We start from the raw sequence: 21,458 nt of genomic DNA, 5'->3' as shown, positions 1-21,458 counted from the left end.
GAAATTTAGTTCCCTTGGCTCAGTAGTCATGTCAGGTGCTGAAAAGTCACATGTCTCCAGTGGGAGTTGCATTGGACAGCACAGTTTGGAGCCTGCGTGAGTGGCTGGCATCTCACAGGAAACAGCTTCTTACCAAGCGGAGCCCCTCCCTCTCCTGAAGACGGTACCATCACGTGAGGGTGAGCCACAAGCAAGGTTAAATGTATTACTTGTAAAAAACGGGAAGCAAAGTTGACCTTAGTGTCAAGAAGAAGAAGAAAGAACCAGAGTCCTAAGAAATTGTAGCTGCAGACTAGCACTTTGCAGGTGTGCAAGCCACACGCACGTCAGCAGAGTGGGTTTGTCTCACTGAAGTTTCAGAATGGCACTGCAGTAAGTGGTGCAAAAGTATAATCCTCATGAGAGGAACATGCCTTAGTTCTTGGCTTCACAGAATTCCCACAAAGGAGTGCAAGTGACGATGTCAGAGTCAGATATTCACGCACACAAGGAAGCAAAGCCCCACACGTGAGAGAGCTAACAGAAGTAGCAGGAAAGACCTGCCAGGCTCTGATACTGGAGTTATCAACACAGATTGTGGAGCAGTAACTGTGATGAAAGAAATAAGACCAGATCAGCATACCGCAGAGGACAACAGAGTATTAAAGGAAGAAGGCAGAATGAGTGGAACCCTAGCAAATTTATCAATGGACCAAATGCAGTGTTTGAAAATGAACATACAGTAATTGAAATTAAACTCAGTGTAGAGACCTACAGGGTAAAACCACAGCAAGGCATCTCCACTTACCGTTCATTGACTGTGGGAGGAAGAAGGGTAGCTGAGGTAGCTCATCTCAGAGGAAAATGGGCGCAGGCCCTGCCAGGTAAACAAGGTGACCACCATCCAGGGGCAGCACGGCCTGGGCCTCCGGGCGTGACCGCCTGGCACAGTGAGAGGACGGGGCTCAGATGCTGAGGGGACAGAACACAGACCCAGGCTGATGGCTGACAGCCGTGCTGGAAAAGCGGAGCTTTAGACCCGTCAGTGTCCTCAGAGCCCAGAGGCTGAGGGGCTCAGGTTCAGGGAAGTAGGGAGACAGCCGAGTGTGATACACTGCCCTGGGTTGGGTCCTGCCCTTAAGGGGTGACTGGACTAGGGAGAGTGCACGCAGATAAGTGACGTGTTGCTGTATGGACCGTAGGGCCAATTTTTAAAAATACTCCAGAAAAATAAATGACCCAATCAAAAGGTGGGCCGAAGAGCTAAACAGACATTTCTCCTAAGAAGACATACAGATGGCTAACAAACACATGAAAAGATGCTCAACATCATTCATTGATCAGAGAAATGCAAATCAAAACCACAATGAGGTACCATCTCACACCGGTCAGAATGGCTGCTATCCAAAAGTCTACAAGCAATAAATGCTGGAGAGGGTGTGGAGAAAAGGGAACCCTCTTACACTGTTGGGGGAATGCAAACTAGTACAGCCACTATGGAGAACAGTGTGGAGATTCCTTAAAAAACTGAAAATAGAACTGCCATATGACCCAGCAATCCCACTGCTGAGCATGCACACCGAGGAAACCAGATCTGAAAGAGACACGTGCACCCCAGTGTTCATCACAGCACTGTCTATGGTAGCCAGGAAATGGAAACAACCTAGATATCCATCAGCAGATGAATGGATAAGAAACCTGTGGTACATATACACCATGGAATATTACTCAGCCATTAAAAAGAATTCATTTGAACCAGTTCTAATGAGATGGATGAAGCTGGAGCCCATTATACAGAGTGAAGTAAGCCAGAAAGATAAAGAACATTACAGCATACTAACACATATATATGGAATTTAGAAAGGTGATAACGATAACCCTATAGGCAAAACAGAAAAAGAGACACAGAAATACAGAACAGACTTTTGAACTCTGTGGGGGAATGTGAGGGTGGGATATTTCAAAAGAACAGCATGTATACTATCTATGGTGAAACAGATCACCAGCCCAGGTGGGATGCATGAGACAAGTGCTCCGGCCTGGTGCACTGGGAAGAGCCAGAGGAATCGGGTGGAGAGGGAGGTGGGAGGGGGGATCGGGATTGGGAATACATGTAAATCCATGGCTGATTCATATCAATGTATGACAAAACCCACTGGAAAAAAAAATAATAATAATAAAAAAAAAATGTACCATATATTGTACCATTAAAAAAAAAAAAAGAAACCTGTGGTACATATACACCATGGAATATTACTCAGTCATTAAAAAGGATACATTTCAATCAGTTCTAATGAGGTGGATGAAACTGGAGCCTATTATACAGAGTGAAGTAAACCAGAAAGAAAAACACCAATACAGTATACTAACACATATATGGAATTTAGAAAGATGGTAACGATAACTGTATATGCAAGACAGCAAAAGAGACACAGATGTATTGAACAGTCTTTTGGACTCTGTGGGAGAGGGCGAGGGTGGGATGATATGGGAGAATGGCATTGAAACATGTATATTATCGTATGTGAAATGAATTGCCAGTCCAGGTTGGGTGCATGAGACAAGGTGCTCGAGGCTGATACACTGGGATGACCCAGAGGGACGGGATGGGGAGGGAGGTGGGAGCGGGGTTCAGGATGGGGAACACATGTACACCCATGACGGATTCATGTCAATGTATGGCAATACATAGATTACAATATTATACAATATTGTATATTGTGCAGTACATACATTATAATACATACTAATACAATATTCTAAAGTAAAATTAATTAAAATATAATATCAGTATTAAAAGTCCTAAATTTAATAGCTCTTCTCTGGTTATGGAAGAGAAGGTCCATCTGATAAAAAATGCTGTGTTAAGTGGCTAAATATAATGTATGATGCAGAAAACAGAAGTGAACATTCATGTTGAGAAAAAGATAAAAGGAGGAAAAAAAACCACATGAGGCTCTCTATACACCACCAGATGGCTATTGTTATTGTTCAATCGCTACGTCGTGTCTTACACTTTGCAATCCCAAGGACCGCATCATGCCAGGCTTCCCTGTCCTTCATCATCTCTGGGAGCTTGTTCAAACTCATGTCCATTGAGTCGGTGATGCCATCCAACTGCCTCATCCTCTGTTGTCCCCTTCTCCTCCTGCCTTCAATCTTTCCCAGCATCAGGGTCTTTTCTCATGGCCCCTCACGTGACCAAAGAAATGGAGCATCAGCTTCAGCGTCAGTCCTTCCAGTGAATATTCAGAGTTGATTTCCTTTAGAATTAACTAGTTTGATCTCCTTGCAGTCCAAGGGACTGTCAAGAGTCTTCTCCAACACCACAGTTCAAAAGCATCAATTCTTTGGCGCTCACACTTCTTTATCGTCCAGCTCTCACATCCATACATGACCACTGGAAAAACCACAGCTTTGACTAGATGGACTTTTGTTGCTGAAGTAATGTCTCTGCTTTTTAATATGCTGTCTAGGTTTGTGCTAGCTTTTCTTCCAAGGAGCAAGCATCTTTTAATTTCATGGCTGCAGTGATTTTGGAACCCAAGAAAATAAAGTCTGTCACTGTTTCTATTGTTTTCCCATCTATTTGCCATGAAGTGATGGGACCGGATGCCATGATCTTAGTTTTCTGAATGTTGAGTTTTAAGCCATCTTTCTCACTCTCCTCTTTCACTTTCATCAAGAGGCTCTTTAGTTCCTTTTTGCTTTCTGCCATAAGGATGGTGTCATCTGCATATCTGAGGTTATTGATATTTCTCCCGGCAGTCTTGATTCTAGCTTGTGCTTCATCCAGCCTGGCATTTTGCATACTGTACTCTGTATATAAGGTAAATAAGCAGGGTGACAATATACAGCCTTGATGTACTCCTTTCCCAGTTTGGAAGCAGTCTGTTGTTCCATGTCTCATTTTAACCCTTGCTTCTTGACCTGCATACGGTGTCTCAGGAGGCAGGTAAGGTGCTCTGGTATTCCTGTCTCTTTAAGAATTTTCCACAGTTTGTTGTGACTCACACAGTCAAAGGCTTTGGTATAGTCATCAATGAAGCAGAAGTAGATGTTTTTCTGGAACTCTCTTCCTTTTTCTGTTATCCAACATATGTTGGTGGTTTAATCTCTGGTTCCTCTGCCTTTCCTAAATCCAGCTTCAACATCTGGAAGTTCATGGTTCATGTACTGTTGAAGCCTAGCTTGGAGAGTATTGAGAATCATTTTGCTAGCATGTGAGAAGAGTGCAATTGTGTGGTAGTTTGAGCATAATTCTTTGGCATTGCCTTTCTTGGGGATTGGGATGAAAACTGACCTTTTTCAGTCCTGTGGCCACTGCTGCGTCTTCCAAATTTGCAGGCATGTTGAGTGCAACACTTTAACAGTGTCATATTTTAGGAGTTGAAATAGCTCAGCTGGAATTCCATCACCTCCAGTAGTTTTGTTCATAGTGATGCTTCCTAAGGCCCACTTGACTTTGCACTCCAGGGTGTCTGGCCATTGGTGAGTGGTCACACCTTCGTGGTTATCTGGGTCATTAAGATCTTTTTTGTATAGTTCTTCTGTGTATTCTTGCCACCTCTTCTTAATATCTTCTGCTTCTTTTAGGTTCATGCTGTTTCTGTCCTTTATTGTGCCCATCTTTGCATGAAACGTTCCCCTGGCATCTCTAATTTTCTTGAAGAGGTCTCTAGTCTTTCCCATTCTTTTGTTTTCCTCTGTGTCTTTGCATTGTTCACTGAGGAAGGCTTTCTTGTCTCTCCTTGCTATTCTCTGGAACTCTGCCTTCAGAGGGCATAGCATTTGTTTTCTCCTTTCCTTTCAGTGTTCTAAAAGCCGGCAGTACCGAATGCAGGCCAGGATATGGAATTACTGATGATAACTACTGGTAATTACCTTTTTAGTAGAATTATAGTTACATTATTATATAATTATACATTATTTACCTCCTTTTATGAAAAAGAAAATGGCAACCCACTCCAGTATTCTTGTTTGGAAAATCCAGTAGACAGACGAACCTGTCTGGCTATAGTCCATAGGGTTGCATAGAGTCAGACAGGACTGAAGTGACTTCATGCATACATCCTTTTAAAAATTTACACTTCTATCAATATATGTTATTTTTCTTAAATTCCAAAAATTAAAATTTATATGTGCAGTGAGTGTTTCAGCATGATGTATTTTGCCCCACAAAATGACAGGAACATATTTTGAACATAAGAATTAGTGAATATCATGTATGCTATGTGGTAACTCCCTAGCAATTTAGGTTAAAAGGTGTATCTTCTTGTGAAAGTGAGTTGATCTTTTGTGTGTAATTTCAATTTTGAATCTGCTAAAAATAATTGATCTCTCACATTTTCTTGTCATTTCTGATATAAATTGTTATCATCAAATAAACCTTAATTTAATTATTGACATATTCAGTTGTGGAAAATGAGTCATTCTTTGACTTGGTTTATAGAATGTATTCCATTTGAGGTTCTGTAAAAGGACAGTTTAAATCCACAAAGAACATATTAAGAACTTCAGAAATTAAACCTCTAAAAGCGCATAGTATTTTAAAGGTTGAATTTTTTCATATTTTAAATAACCCACCAATTTAAATTCAAAGATGATATTCTGTATTTGGTGATACAATTCAACTTAAACAATTCAAGATATTCTTATAAAATTCTCACTTATTTTTAAAGATAGAGCAATTTCCACACTTTCTTATGTGAAGCATTTGCTTTGAGAACTGTGAGCTAAAACAGGATATTCTAACCAAAATTGTTTCTTATGATAGTGTCAGAAACCTAGCACCCTCTTTCTGGATATTTTCCATATTTACTCTAACTCCAACATTTTATCTATTCCAGGGCATTCTGTTGTAACAATTCGTAGTAGACTATCTAAAGTCTTAATGATTCCTGAATGTTGCTCAATAAGTTTTAAAAGCTTTTCAGTCCCATAAAATGTGAGAAACTGACACCAATATCATGTTGCTAATGCTCAACAGACATACAGACAGCGCGCCTCTGCCCTCAGGTTAAATACCCCTGAGGACAAACACAAATGGCTGACAACTCCTGACTGAAACAACTCCAGTAGCCTCCTTACCAAGATAAGTTGCCTCAGAAGACTTGCTTTGAGACTTGTCATTTCACTGCATCCAGCAACGTAAAACTTGTGTCATAAAACAAGTGTAGTTCTCCACCTTTTATGACCTTGATTAAAGTGGCCCAGCCCAGGCCCTTAAACCTTATAAATACTCTTTGCTGTTCCCCTTCTTATTCTCCCTCACAGTACTTAGTCTAATAAACATAGTTTTACTAAATGGATGAGGTTTTCTAAGTCGTGTTTTGGAGTGTTGACAGTTGAAAATAAATAAGCCTAGTGATGCTGGATAATTTAAGGGGGATTTAATAATTTAATCAGTAACTTAATAATCTTAGATTTCTGTTCCTGTTTTCTGACCACCATCTGGTTTACATATAATGAAATGCGTGTCCTGCCAACCTCTCAAACCTCAGTTCCAAGGCTGAGCTCCTTTCCTTCGCTCTTCCATTTAGCTTCTCCACACATTTCCCCCATGTCATAGGGTGGGAAAAGTTGTCCTGTGCCTTTTGTGTGCCCTCAACTATTTATTTACTCAGAAATCTTGACATCTTTTTTGCATTTTCTTACTTTTCCAATACTAACCATTTTCTACATCCCACCAAGGTTAGATGAGAAATAGCAAACAAAAAGCAACAATTGGTTATATACCCATCAGTGAGGATGCTTGAAATACGTTACACACAGTGTAATAATACAGCTTTGCATGTTTTCACAGAAGAATATTCACCACATGATGATAGTGGAAGAGTGTGTATATTATCTCATGTTTTATGTTTTGTGCATAAGTAGTGTAAAAGTCAAGCTGCAGGTTTACAGGGATGGTCCACTATATGCAGATCAATCAATATGATGCACCACATTAAGGGAAGACGAAAATCACATGAGCATCTCAGTAGACACAGAAGAAGCATTTGACAAAATCCAACATCCATTCATAGTAAAAATTCTTCACATAGTGGATATAGAGGGAACATACCTCAGCATAACAAAAGCTATTTACGACCAGCATAATACTCAGTGATAAAGCTGAAAGCCTGTGTGCTAGAACCTGGTGCAAGACAAGGATGCTCACCCTGACCTCTTCTATTCAACATAGTGTTGAAAATCCTAACAGCAGTAAGACAAGAGAAAGAAAGAAAAGGGATCCAGATTGGAAGGGAAGAGGCAAAATTGTCATTATATGCATATGGCATATAAAAACCCTCAAGTCTCCACACAAAAACTACTCGAACTGATAAGTGAATTCAGCAAGGTAGCAGGATACAAGATTAATATAAGGAAAGCGGTTGCATTTCTTTACACTAATAATGAAATAACTGAAAAGGAATGTAGAAAAACAACACGTTTTAATATCGCATCCTCAGAAATAAAATACTTAAGAGTTAAACCTGACGAAGAAGGTGAAAGACATATGCCGAGAACTATAAAAATGTTAATAAGGGGAATTAAAGATGATCCAAAGTTTGGAAAGATATCCCATGCTTTTGGCTTGGAAGAATTAATATTGTTAAAATGACCATACTACCCAAAGCAATCTACAAATTTAATGTAGTCCCTATCAAATTACCTTGGTTGTTTTTCACAGAACTAGAACAAATAATCCTAAAATTTATATGGAACCATAAAAGACCCAGAATTGCCAAAGCAATCCTGAAGAAAAAGAAGAAAGCAGGAGGCATGACCTGTCCAGACTTCAAATACTACACAGCTACAGTAATCCAAATAGCTTGGTACTGGCACAAAAGCAGACGTGTGGACCAATGAATCAGAGCAGGGAGCCCAGAAATAAGCCCACACACCTACAGTCAGCCAGTCTTTGACAAAATAGGCAAGGATCTACAATGGAGAAAAGGTGGTCTCTTTAGCAAGCGGTGCTGGGAAAGTTGGACGCGCGTGTGTGCTCAGTCAGTAAGTTTAGCTGCATATAAATCAATAAAGTTAGACACAGCCTCACACCATACACAAAAATAAACTCAAAATGAGTTAAGGACTTAAACATCAGACATAACAACAAAAAACTCCTAAAAGAAAACATTGGCAAAACATTCTCTGACATAAATCATACCAGCGTCTTCTTAGGTCAGTCTCCCAAGCAATCGAAATAAGAACAAAAATAAACAAATGGGACCTAGCCAGACTTCCAAGCTGTTGCACAGCCAAGGAAACCATAAGCAAAGTGAAAAGACAGCCTATAGAATAGGAGAAAATATTTGCAAATAATGTGACCAATAAGGGATTAATTTCCAGTATACACAAACAGCTCATACAGTTCAGCAACAACAAAATAAACCAGTTAAAAAGTGAGCAGAAGACCTGAATACACATCTCTCCAGAGAAGACATGCAGATAGCCAATGCACATGAAAAGATGTTCAGCATCGCTGATTATTAGAGAAATGCAAATCATAACTACAATAAGGTATCATCTCACAACTATCAGAGCGTCCATCATTGAAAATTACAAATATGCTGCAGAGAGTGTGGATAAAAGGGGACCCTCTTGGACTGTTGGTAAAGACGCTATGGAGGAGAGTAAGTAAGTTCCTTAGAAAACTAAAATTAGAGTTAGCATATGATCCAGCAGTCCTACTCGTGGGGATATATCCAGATAAAACTATAATTCAAAAAGATGCATGCACTTCTATGTTCATAGCAACACTATTCACAACAGCCAAGACATGGAAGCAACCTAGATGCCCCTCAGCAGAGGAATGGATAAAGATGTGGTGCCTGTGTACAGTGGAGCACTGCCAGCCATAAAATAATGAAATAATGCCATTTGCAGCAACACTGATGCAAACTAGAGATTATCATACTAAGTGAAGTAAGAAAGAAGACATACTGAATAATATCATTCAGATTTGGAGTATAAAATATAACACAAGTGAGCCTGTCTACAAAACAGAAACAGACTCATGGACATAGAGAACAGATTTGTGGTCACCACGGGCTAGGGAAGTTTGGGAGGGTGAATTGAGAGGTTGGGATTACAGGTGTTGCTGTTACATACAGAATAATAGACAACAAGGTTCCACTGTGTTTTGTCGTCGTTCAGTGGCTAAGTCGTGTGCGACTCTTTGCAACTCCATGGACTGCGGCACACCAGGCTTCCCTGTCCTTCACTATCTCCTGGAGTTTGCTCAGATTCATGTTCATTGAGTCGGTGATGCCATCCAACCATCTCATCCTCTGTTGCCCTCTTCTCTTCCTGCCCTCAGTCTTTCCCAGCATCTGGGTCTTTTCCACTGAGTTGGCTCTTCACGTCAGATGGCCAAAGTATTGTAACTTCAGCTTCTGTGTAGCACAGGGAACTCTGTTCAGTATCTTACGATAAAGCAAAATGGAAAAGAAAATAAAAAGAATGTATATCTATGTATAACTGAGTCACTTTACAGCAGAAATTATCAGTGTAAATCAGCTCTGCGTCATAAATATATACATATATATATATGTACACACATATATATATACATATATATTTATGTATGTATATATGTACACACAGACAGCATATAAAAGTTAGGCTGTACCTCAGAGAACAAAATGTGGAATAAGGACAAGAAATAAGTGTTCATTGTTTTTTGTTGTTAATAAATGGCTTTTATCTGTAAGTAAAGAAAAAAAAAACATTAATAAGCCTTTTTAGGGATTAAAACAGTGAGAGTCTAGATAGTGGCATGCATCTATCTGCTCAGTAATTATTGGTTGTAGAGAAGACCTTTTTCCTTCCAGTTTGTTGAAAAGTAACAGTGGAAAAGGGTAGTTTCTGAGACTTTGAAAAAATGTAATTCTCAAAATCTTGGTAGCATTTTTTTTCCTGGAATATGAAATATTTCTACTTATACTTGGTTCCAGGAAATTTTATTTAGAAGTCAAGGTGACTAAGTAGTATTGCTCAAGTACTTACATTATCGCCAACAATGGATTCAGGTGATTTTTTTTTTTCTACCTATACTTCATCTCTAAGCAAAAAAAAGAAAAAAAAATGTGTTTTGCAGGAAAGACTTAATTCTGTTTAAAACCAATTTCATTAGAGGAGTTACTGTACTAGTTTATACTTGGTGTTTGATGTATAGTTTTAAATAAAAAGTACATTTTAAGGAAAGCTAGTTTTAACAGGCTGAAATGAAGCTGGTCAAGGAATTTCATTAGAATCTTAGCCTTATGGGCTGAGGTTAAGAATGGACACTGATGGTCTGTGATGACAGTATTTGTTAATGTCTGCTGTGGTGCTGAGTGCCCAAGTGGGTGATCTATAAACATAATTTGAAATGAAGATGGTACCAAACTCTTCCTTTGTGGATTTAAAAGACAGGTTTGAATATGGACTTCAGATTTAATACCTTATTAAGTGAAGCTAATTAATTTTAGCTCTGTGGAGTTTTGTAACAAGAAGATCCAATTTGAGAGAATATAAGTTATTCTTTCCCTCTGACTTAAGTACATGGAGCAGTGACCTTTAAAAATAGTACATGGTCTTTTTGTGTTATACTCTGCACATTTGGAGGGAGGGGACGAGATAGTTTAGGACAGTTAGATTTAGTCTAAAGATGAGGATAAATGAGGTCACCTAGAATCATAGTAATTTTGATAGGCTTATTTAGAATGCTATCCTTTTTATTTAAGGAATACAAAATTAATAACAGCGTTTGCAATTTAAACACATTGGAAGGTATTGACATATCAGTTTTAATAATACTGAGAATCACAGTCCTGTGTGTCTTGAAATTCTAAAATTTATAAATGTCTAAATTTCCAAGATTCTATTTACTTTTGTTGTACAGTCGCTCAGTTGTGTCCAGTTCTTTGCAGCCCCATGGACTGCAGCACACCAGGCTTCCCTGTCCTTCACTATCTCCTGGAGTTTGTTCAAACTCAAGTCCATTGAGTCAGTGATGCCATCCAACCATCTCATCCTCTTTTGACCCCTTCTTCTCCTGCCCTCCATCTTTCCCAGCATCAGGATCTTTTCCAGTGAATCGTCTCTTTGCATCAAGTAGCCAAAGTATTGGAGCTTCAGCATCAGTGCTTCCAGTGAATACTCATGGTTGATTTCCTTTAGAATTGACTGGTTTGATCTCCATGCTGTCCAAGGGACTCTAAAGAGTCTTCTCCAGCACCACAGTTCAAAAGCATCATTTTTTCGGCACTCAGCCTTCTTTGTGGTCCAGCTCTCACATCTGTACATGACTACTGGAAAAACCATAGCTTTGACTAGACAGACCTTTGTCGGCAAAGTGATGTCTCTGCCTTTTAATATGCTGTCTAAGTTTGCCATAGCTTTTCTTCCAAGGAGCAAGCGTCCTTTAATTTCATGGCTGCAGTCACCATCCACAGTGATGTTGGAGCCCAAGAAAATAAAGTCTATCACTGTTTCCATTTTTTCCCCATCAATTTGCCATGAAGTGATAGAGCTGGATGCCATAATTGTAGTGGTTTTGAATGTTTGGTTTTAAGTCAGCTTTTTCACTTTTCTCCTTCACCTTCATTAAGAGGCTCTTTATTTCCTCTTCACTTTCTCCTATTAGGGTGGTGTTATCTGCATATCTGAGGTTATTGGTATTTCTCCCTGTAATCTTGATCCCAGCTTGAGCTTCGTCCAGCCCAGTGTTTTGCGTGGTGTACTCTGCATAGAAGTTAAATAAGCAGGGTGACAATATACAGCCTTGATGTTCTCCTTTCTCAATTTTGAACCAGTGCATTGTTCCATATTCTACTGTTGCTTCTTGGCCTGCATACAGATTTTCAGGAGGCAGGTAATGTGGTCTGGTAGTCCCATCTCTAAAAATTTTCCACTTTGTTGTGATCCACACAGTCAAAGGCTTTAGCATAGCTGTTGAAGGAAAAGTAAATAACTATTTAATTTTTCTCGTCTATTTTTCCTTGCTTTTTCAGTTAACTTTTTTAATTGGTGTCTGTTATGTGGTAGGCACTATTCTAAATACTGCTGACACAAAGCTAGTGATACTAGTGAACAAAGCTCAGATGTGCTGTCCCCATGGAGCTCATTTAGAAGGAGACAAATAAGTCTATCAGGCAGTAATCATTATGGAGAAAAAGTACCAGAGGAGAGTAAGTGGTGCCCGGAAGGAGGGATGGTCTGAAGTGTTGAGCAGGGTAGAAAGGAAATCCTTACTGAGAAGCTGACATCTGGGCAGAATGGCCTGAGGGAAGTGCGTTCAGATGCCTGGAAGGAAGGCAGATGCCTGCAGAGAAGCCTGCACGCCATGGTGGCAGCAGGTGCAGAGGTGTTGGGGGCAGGAAGCAGGAGGGGAGGGGGAAGGGCCAGTCATCAGAGAGAAGGACTTCAGCCTTTATGCTCAGACGGGAAGTCTAGAAGACTGAGCAGATGACCTGTTGGGCCTTATATCCCCAGGGGGTCACTGTGACTGCTGTGTTGCATGTGGACCAGGGTGTGGGAACCTTTTTTCTGTAAAAGACCAGTTAATAAATACTTCAGGCTCTGTGGGGCCTGGAGTAGTGTCTACACTGCTCAGCTGTGCCCCTGAAGCACAGAGGTTGCCGTGGATAGCGTGTCATGTTTCAGCGTAACTTACAAAACGCGTGATGGACCGAGTGAATCCTTCTTGGGTATAGTGTACTAGCCCCTGAGATAGGCTATAATAAACCAAGGGCAAAGGCGAACTGGACTTCTGCAGGAATCCAAGGCAGAGCTCGTGGTGGTAGAATTGCAGGAGGTGGTCAGATTCTGAGTCGATTTTGAAGGTAGAGCCAGTGTGATTTGCCAATGCCCTTCCTTCAGTAGGAACCTTAACTGTTCCCCTGTACCATTGTTCCACCAGGGATCGAAGGATTCCTCTTTTTAACCCACCCTGCATGTTTCCAGTCTTTTTTCATGAGTTTTCTGAACCTGGTCATCTTTTCCATCGTTGCTTTGCAACTGTTTGTTCTGGAAACATCACAGCCAGTTTCTGCCAACTCCTGCCATCTTCATCAGTCAGATTCCTGGTCATCTTACAAGGTTTCTTTCCAATCTTACCCTCTTTTTTGAGTCTACAAATATGTGTACAGTTTTTCTTTTTTTTTTCACTTGAATTCCCATAGCAGTTTTACTTGTTATGGTGTGACCTTTACTCTGTCTTAATCTATAGTCATTTATGTATCTTATGTCTAGCGTACTCTTTTGTAGGAATGTCAGCTCCTTGAATTAAGAAAACATATTAATATATATATGAAGTATATTTTTCTGTCTTGTGCAGCCAGCATTTGTAGAATTGAATCACTTTTTTAGAATTTGTTCCTTTTTTCTTTATCTTGTTAAAAAATGTTCCTGAAGTAACATAAGATTTCACCTAATATCTTGTCTCTTCTTGCTTACTTTATCTATTGAATGAAATCCATTGTATTAACTTGCTGCTCCTTACATACTGACCCCTTTTCTTACTTGAAACGATTGCTTTCTAATTGTGCTATTTAGCTCTAATGTTACAGTTTCTGTTCATTGGACTTCTGATGCATTAGAAACCATATCTTCTTTCTGGATTTCCTTCCCAAAGCTTAGTTTTCCAAGAGTTTAAAAAGAGAAAGAAAAGAAGTGCTTTGTAGAAAATATATATCTGAAAAGTCCTTGGATATCAACATCCTCACAATTGATGATATGATGGGCAGTTTGTGCTATGTAAAAAATCATTTTTTTAAGTATTGTACCATCTATGTTTCATTTCTGATGGGTGAGAAATCCAGTGCATCTGTTTCTTCTTTTGAAGATAACTTGATAGTTTCTCTTTTCTCCATTTTCCCTTTCGGGAGCTTTTGTTCATTAGTTCCTGAATGTCTTCAATTGATCATCTGTCTCCTCTCATATTTCATATTTTCTGCCTACCATTTTGCTCTAGATTCTTGGGTATGTATTCAGTTTTATCTTCAAACTATACCCTGAATTTTTTATTTCATATAGCACATTTGTACTTTCCTTGGGGTACTTTATGTTTCTGATCTTTTTCCAAACATCTTTGTTTTATGATGTAATATCCTTGTCAGTATATGAAGATACTAAACATTTTTCTTAATGATTGCATTTAAGTAGAATTACAGTTCTGTTCATCTTGGAACAGTTCTATTTATCTCATTCTTTCCCTTCATGCTGATAGACTCCTGTATATATCTGATGATTTATTCATATTTATGTGAATTTGTGTTTAAGTATCAGGAACTAGGAAGCCTCATCACGGGGACTCTATGATTGAGGTTTCTTGATCTTTAAGTTGTATTTTTAAATAAATGAGAGGGAAACCAGCTGTTTTACTGGAGACCTTTTAAGTGTGGCCTTCCATCTTCTAGAATATCGCTGAGGTCTTCTATCACTGAGTGGCCTTCTCCCTTTCTGTTTGCTGTTAAAGGTTGCTCCTGGCTTTATTCATGTTCTGTAACTTTAATGAGGTCTTGGGAAACAGGACAGGAAGCAAATGACTGTTCTCGTAAACCTATTGTGTTCAACAAGTTAAAATAGTTCATGGTTAAGTGCTTTAAGCTTATAATATTTTACTTGAGTAATAATAACTTTATGTCAATAGCCTCATTCGATTCAATTCTACCCGTCAAAGGGGCAGAGCAGTATTGAAGTTAGAGTGGTGAGACAGAATTATTATTTAAGAATCCTGTCATACCCTGACCTCCAGCATCTGTATTTGACTCGGATAAGTGAAGAGAGAGTAAACTAAAGTATTAGCCAGATGGCAGTTTATTAATTTACCATAGGAAGTATTACATTAAAGCAGCTAGAGGCTCATGGTTAGTGACTTCTCACCAGAGAGAAGGAATCTGTATGGAAAGGTAATTTTACAGTCACATAGTTTCTAGGTGGGCCTGGAGTCAGGAGAGGGCCTCAGTGATGCTGGCTGGTATCATCCAGCTGAGAAAGCCAGATGTGGTGTGTCCAGTGTCGGGTGAGGCTGCTGTGTGTGTGCGCGTGTGTGTGTGTGTGTGCACACACACACGCATGCACGCGTCCCCTCAGTCGTGTCCGACTCTCTGTGGCCCTGTGGACTGTAGCCCGCCAGGCTCCTCTGTCCAGGGAATCTCCAGGGATTGAACCCATGTCTCTCGTGTCTCCTGCATTGGCAGACGAGTTCTTTACCACTGAGCCACTGGGGAAGCCGTGTAGACCAGAAAATTAAGTGTCGATCAGAGCATATTCCTCTTGGATTTTGCTTGAGATACAGAAAGTCTCTTTATTGTCAAAGCTCTTTTGCTAGGTGGCGTCTTGGTTGTGTTGATGAAAGTTCAGCAGAGACAGTGCAGTGAAGTTAATGAGGTGTAATGTTGCTCAGTTTTCTGGAGCCCACGCTAAAGCAGCCCAGGTGATTTTGTGAGACTTCTCAGCTACTTTCTACAGATCCTTGCTTAAGAAACTAGCTCATAAAGCATCAACCTTTTTTAAAAATCACATTTAGAATTCTCTCTAAATTTAATTCTCAGAAGGTCAGTTTATCTTATCACAATCCATCACAAGCAGATATTGTATCAATGACACTTAGAAAGAAACTGACTTAGACGTTAAATGACTCAGTCCAGACTCTCACAGTAAATATAAACAGCGGACTCAAGAACCAAATCTCCATTTTCTGTCTCTAATATTTTCTACTGTACCTCTTAAATTGCTGTCATTTTATGAAAAAGTTAAGGTAATAGAAAGCAGTTGCTTCATATTTTACCATCTTGGACAATTAAGAGTAATAGAAAATCTCATTATTTAGAGTTCACTAATACAGTTTGAGATTGTTCCTACATTTATATGCTAATGCTTACCTTTGGAACTATCTTTTATAAGCTGTGTATGGCCAATTATATTTTATATGGTCAGGACAAATGAAATTAGGTACAGTCTTTCTTAAAGGAGCAATACATATTTTAGCACTTTTGAAATACATTAAACTTAATTTGTGTTGAGGTTTGATTATACTGGTTCTTAACACAGTCACCGTGAGACTTTATTTTTCAGTGCAAAGCGTGTGGCCAAGTGCTAGGTTTGTTAGCCTGGTACAGTTTATATATTCATAGAATATACCTGTTCCCTTTAGAATTTCTGTGACTTTTGATGCTCACTAGCTTGCTCTTTCTCTTTTACTCAGTGCCTGCGGTGAGATTTAACAAAACATGATTTAACTATATGCCATTTGTTGAATTTCAAGATAAACCTACAATTTTGGTTTTTATGAAAATATTTAAATTAAAAATTTTCTTCTGCCCTCCCTTTTCTTACTGGATATATGTTGCTGGTTTCTCAAATCTTTCTCTGCTCTTATATATACTCTTATATGCTCTTTCTCTTTCATATGCTAGGAATCCATTTGACAGTGATGATTAACTGGGGCTTAACTCCTCAGATTCCCAGTGCTAGCCTTCCTTCTATCCCAATAGCATGTTTTCCCCTTTCTCAGAGCCATTTGATAGATGATTCCTAATCATGTCACAGTAAAGCCCAAGGTGCTTAGCCTGTTTACATTTAAGATTTGTATGTGTCTTATAAATATCCAATAGTAGCAAGACCTAAAGTCAGCATAATCACACGCAGCCATGAGAAAGGAAGCGTTGTTCTAAGGAATCCAGTCTTCTCCCAGTTCTTTTGTCACTAGTCAAAGAAATTGCTTTAAAATTCTCTGTGGCACATAAATTTCCCCAAATACCTTCCCTCTATTACGTACGTATCATAAGGATTCATTTTATAAATAAAGCACAAATATAGACTTAATTCTAAGCTGATTTCAAGTGAAGGTGTAACATGATGGTGACTTAATATTGGCTTAAATCAGCACTAAATGTTGTTTTTCAAAATATATTTAAAGTAGAAGGTGCTGTATATTATAGTTAATAACCAAAGTTATCTTAGTGGCAGTCAGCACACACTCTCAGCGACATAACCGGCAGTCTGAAAGGAAATAAGTGTATAAACTTACCGGGCACATTTGTAAAGGCTGTTGTGTGACAGACAGAGGCTGAATTGTGCTTCCTGTTGGTTGTTCATCTCATTTGATGAGTGAGAATAGGTGAGGGAAGGTGGAGAAGCAGGAGTCAAGTCTTGATTTTTTTTTTTTTCCAGATAGCTTCCGTGCCCTTTCTTGGCGCTTTTAATTTTGGTCTTTTTCATATGGCCACCTTGTCTGAAAAAAAAAGCTTTTGTCTGAACCCCTGTTTTTAGTTGTTAATTGTTAGCATGCCCTCTCTGGTTTAACTGGAAGTTTGTGTGTCCCTTTGAGGAATAACAGCCAGAGTCTCTTGAACACCTGTGATTTTAGATTGCAGTTCCTAAATTGAGCAATTCACATTTACTTTGAAGGTTAAACCAAGTTCAAAATACTTACTCTAGTGTTTGAGATAACAGTAGAAAGACCTCTCTAGATCTCCTAGACACCTGTGATGCAGACGATCAGCTCGGAGAGGGCAGATAGGGAAGAGGAGAGAAGCGCCTCCATGTATTGCTCAGTGTGGAGTCATAGCTTGAACGTAAAATATTTGCATGAGGATTATTAACCAGAATTCCTCTGTGGACATCTGCCCCTTTATGTGCATATAAATATACTGATAAATACATGTAAGGATAAGTATAAAAGCTGTTACATACTTTTCAACCACAAAGCAGAATACAATGATCATACCTTTTTTTTCCCCCCTCTTATTTTAGAAGGCTTGTGTCAAATCTTTAAACAATGGAAGTGATAAACATGTGAAATAATGTGATTGGAAAAATAAGATACACTCTTTGTGGAGGAGAAAGTAACAGCGGATGTAGCCAACTTAAAGCGTCACTGAGTGGGTTGTTAGAGCCTTGGGGAAAGCCATGTGATCTCACCTGCTCTGCCAGTTCCGCCACCATCTTGTTCCTGTTCTGGCCCTGAAGCTTCCAGTTCACTCTAGTTCTGACCCCCCCCCCCCCGCCCCCGCCACCCACATACCTTTAGGTGTGGAAATGAGTAACAGAACATTTATTTTCTAAGTTTAGAGCATCAGCAGTGTTGAGAGGGTTGAGTAACTTTTTTAAAAACAGGTTTGTGCTTGAACAGCAGAGCTTATGTAGTACTTAACCCATGAAAGATACCGTTGATGTTTTTAAATTAATTGTGAACAGGCATTTTTTTTTTAAAACAGCCTGTTCCTCTCTTCATTAAAAGTTGATTATTTTTATTTAAAGGTATGTTACTGTTTAGCAAGTATCCTTTTACTGAATTATACACATTTAAATTACACCAAATCCATTTGTATCTGTTTTGACTGTAGAAACAGAAAAATAATGAACATGTGCAGAGTAGTAATAGCTAAGCAAGTATTTTCCTTAGTACTAAGGAGTACTAGTCACCTTCTAAAATTTTAAGATGAGTTTTTATTGGCACCATTTGAACTGCCCTTGAAAACTGTATTCTTTATCGTGGGCTTGGTTATATCTTAAAGAAGAAAATTAATATGAACTGCCAGCCTGTAGACTCATCTGGCCTTTCGGATCAGCCCGTGAGGAAAGGTGGTCATGCACAGAGTGTCAGTGGTCAGATGTGCCCGTTCACAAGGCAGAGAAGTGGCCGAATGAGCGCTGACCCCGAATCTGTGAGACCAGGGTCTGCACCTCCTTTCCCGTGCTGGACATTTAAGTTATGCTTTCGTCTTCAACATGGATTCAAGCATCTTGTTTTGATATCCTTGGAATCTTCTCAGATTTTAGTCAAAAGAAATTAGAAAATGCGTTATTTATCAGTATGATTTTTAAGTCAAATACCTCCCTTTTGAACAATTTAGTTTACTTCATCAGTCATCTTAAATATGAGTGCCAGGTACTCTGTGACATACTCTGGAATACGCTGGCCAACCTAGTGGGAAAAGGGACAAATTTCGTAAGTTACCTTCCTGTGAAGCACGTTCTGTCGTCACTGGGGGGCAGAGTGACTGCCCGGCGGCTTTCCCGCCCAGGAGGCTCTGCTGCCGCCTGAGCTGCCCGGCCTGGTGTGAGGGTGTCACCGTGGGGGCCAGGAACTGCGGAGCTGAGGGGAGGGAAACGGTTCCACACTGCTGCTTGAGTCCTTCTTGGTTTTCCTTAGGAAGCTTCGACTATTCCTTCTAAACTTTTCTGTTGAGAAAGAGAATGAGGAATGTGCAGGGGGGCCCTCGGGGCTCAGTGGGTTGGCATTAGCTTGGCTGCCCTGCCCGTGAAAAGAAGGTGCATGCCTGCTACACTGCGTGTTTTCCTACAGGAAGCAGAGGCTGCCTGTCCAGCTGGGCCCTGAGCCATTCAGAAGGACATGCCAAGCTTCATGGGAGGGGAGAAGACTGGAGTAAAGTAGGACCAAATGCTGCCTTTCAGAAATCCATGCCACAGTTTTAATAAACAAGTATTTCCTTAGATGTCATATATTAGATACCTAAAGGACTTTGTAAGCTAATGGAAACAGTGAATTTAGATAAAATAATACGGAGTCTCACACAGATATCAAATAACCAGTCTGCTGCTTTCTCCTTAAGAGATACGTTGTGTGTGTGTGTGTGTGTGTATGTGTGTGTGTTTGGGGAAGGAAAAATATAAATGATTGTTCTTAGATTCAAGTTATAATACTGTCTAAAGTTCAGGGAGTAAGCAAGTCAGCCATCTTTTCAATAGTGTTCTTAAGCTCAAAAAGATCTCCTTTTAAAGGTATCATCACTTTACTGTTTTAATTATTCAGTTAACGTTTATCTGTGTATCATGGCTATGCTGGACCTTCCTTACAGCCCATGGGCTTTGGTGGAGCCTGGGCTCTGAAGCCCACGGGCTTCCGTAGTATGGCTTGCGGGTTTAGTTGCCCTGCGGCGTGTGGGATCTTCATTCCCCAACCAGAGATCAAACCCGGGTCTCCTGCATTGGCAGGCAGATTCTTAACCACTGGACCCCCAGGGAAGTTCCCCCCAAAAATCTCTTAATTGGATTCTTAGAAAAGTGCAACCTAATACAAACCACATCTGCTTACTTTCTTCATTTCTTTTTTTCATTCTTCATCAGGAAAACTGTTTTGTTTTAGGACATGTCTGGCATTCCAGGTTAAAATGCTTTTTCTAGTTTAGCTACATTGAACTAGCCAATACAATTTTTTTATACCTAACAGCAGGAATTACATTGGTGGTGCTCACTTTTTAAAATGTCATTATAGTAAGGTGATTGAAAGAGTGGGCTCTGGAGATAGACCTAGATTTCCATCTGTCTCTAACGCTGGTTTAGTTTTGGTTAACAGCCTTTCAGGTAAAGTGTTCATAGTCTGTGTGAAGAGAGAAACCGCTTCACCTGGGTCCCTGATTTGCCTTCCCAGATCAGTGTACTGTCACGCGGACCTACCTCTTCCTTCACAAGTTCTGGTTCTTCAGTGCCGCCTACTACTTTGGGAACTGGGCCTTTCTTGGGGTAAGTGCGGGCGTCCCAGGGATGCCGTGACCACGACTGGCCCATTTGTGGCTGGGTTTGGGTTTTAAAGTCAGTACTTCCTGGGAGATTTCAAGTTTGAGAAACAGCACGCTGCCTGTTGACCCTTGCAGGTGTTCGTTGTCGGGTTCATCGTGTCCTGCTGCAAAGGCAAGAAGTCGGTCATTGAAGGGGTGGACGAGGACGACTCCGACCTGAGTGACGACGAGCCCTCTGCCTACTCCGTGTGAGGGCCTCGGTGCTGCTCGCTCACAGCGGGCTGCGTCTCATGTGTGTGTCAATGTGTCAGACTAACATTAGGATGAACTGACTAGCTTTCATCAAAAATGGGAGCATGGCTATTAAAAACTATATTTTTTATGTTTTCTGAAGTAACATTATTGTATCATAGATTAACATTTAAAATTGCTATAATAATAACTATGTAAATATAAAACTACCAGCTTTGTGAGGGAATGTTCGTGGAGATTTTTTTTCATCTAGTGTATAATAGTGTTGAGTTGATTAAAAACACCCTCCAGAATTAATATTCCCTTCATCACTTTTTAAAAACATAATAAATCACTTGTGCCTGTGCCTTTTGGTCTCTAGAGTACTGTGGAATTTTCAAGTGTCTATATCTGATTGTCAAAAAATAATATTCACAGTATAGCTGATAACTAAATATTACTCCTTTATGCAGCTTATTTTCTAGTTTCTAGTTTAAATTACTAGTGCCATTGAAATAGATTTCACGAGCAAATTTCAGGCTACTTGGTGTCTCAGATATATTGTTTGTATAGTAATCCATTAGATATATTGTCACCTCTCAATATTTAAGGCACATACATTGTTGTAAATAACTAACCTCAAAATTTGTATTCCAGCATAAATGGGAGTATTGTCAAGAATAAGTAGTCCAGAAAAAAATGAGTGAACTGATCAGTTTAAAACATATGACATCATATTTTGGCGTTAAAGATAGTTTTTCATTCTAAAGATTTAGAATTTGCAAAAGA

The 21,458-nt window shown here is 39.6% G+C and overlaps 1 protein-coding gene across 1 annotated transcript in view; it reads left to right on the top strand.

The window, feature by feature from the left end:
- The window catches only part of LMBRD1 (LMBR1 domain containing 1), a 132,604-nt gene extending 111,567 nt beyond the window's left edge, over positions 1-21,037 (top strand). Inside the window, exons 15-16 of the mRNA XM_043890004.1 lie at positions 20,351-20,442; positions 20,574-21,037. Of these exons, the coding sequence (XP_043745939.1) occupies positions 20,351-20,442; positions 20,574-20,690 (209 nt within the window). The 3' untranslated portion in view covers positions 20,691-21,037. The remainder of the gene's footprint in view (positions 1-20,350; positions 20,443-20,573) is intronic.
- Positions 21,038-21,458: the final 421 nt, after the last annotated feature.

Source organism: Cervus elaphus, chromosome 28 (genome assembly GCF_910594005.1).
Source record: "Cervus elaphus chromosome 28, mCerEla1.1, whole genome shotgun sequence".
Lineage (NCBI taxonomy): Eukaryota > Metazoa > Chordata > Mammalia > Artiodactyla > Cervidae > Cervus > Cervus elaphus.
The sequence above is the reverse complement of the archived record's forward strand: the minus strand, read 5'-3'. Positions and strand labels throughout refer to the sequence as shown.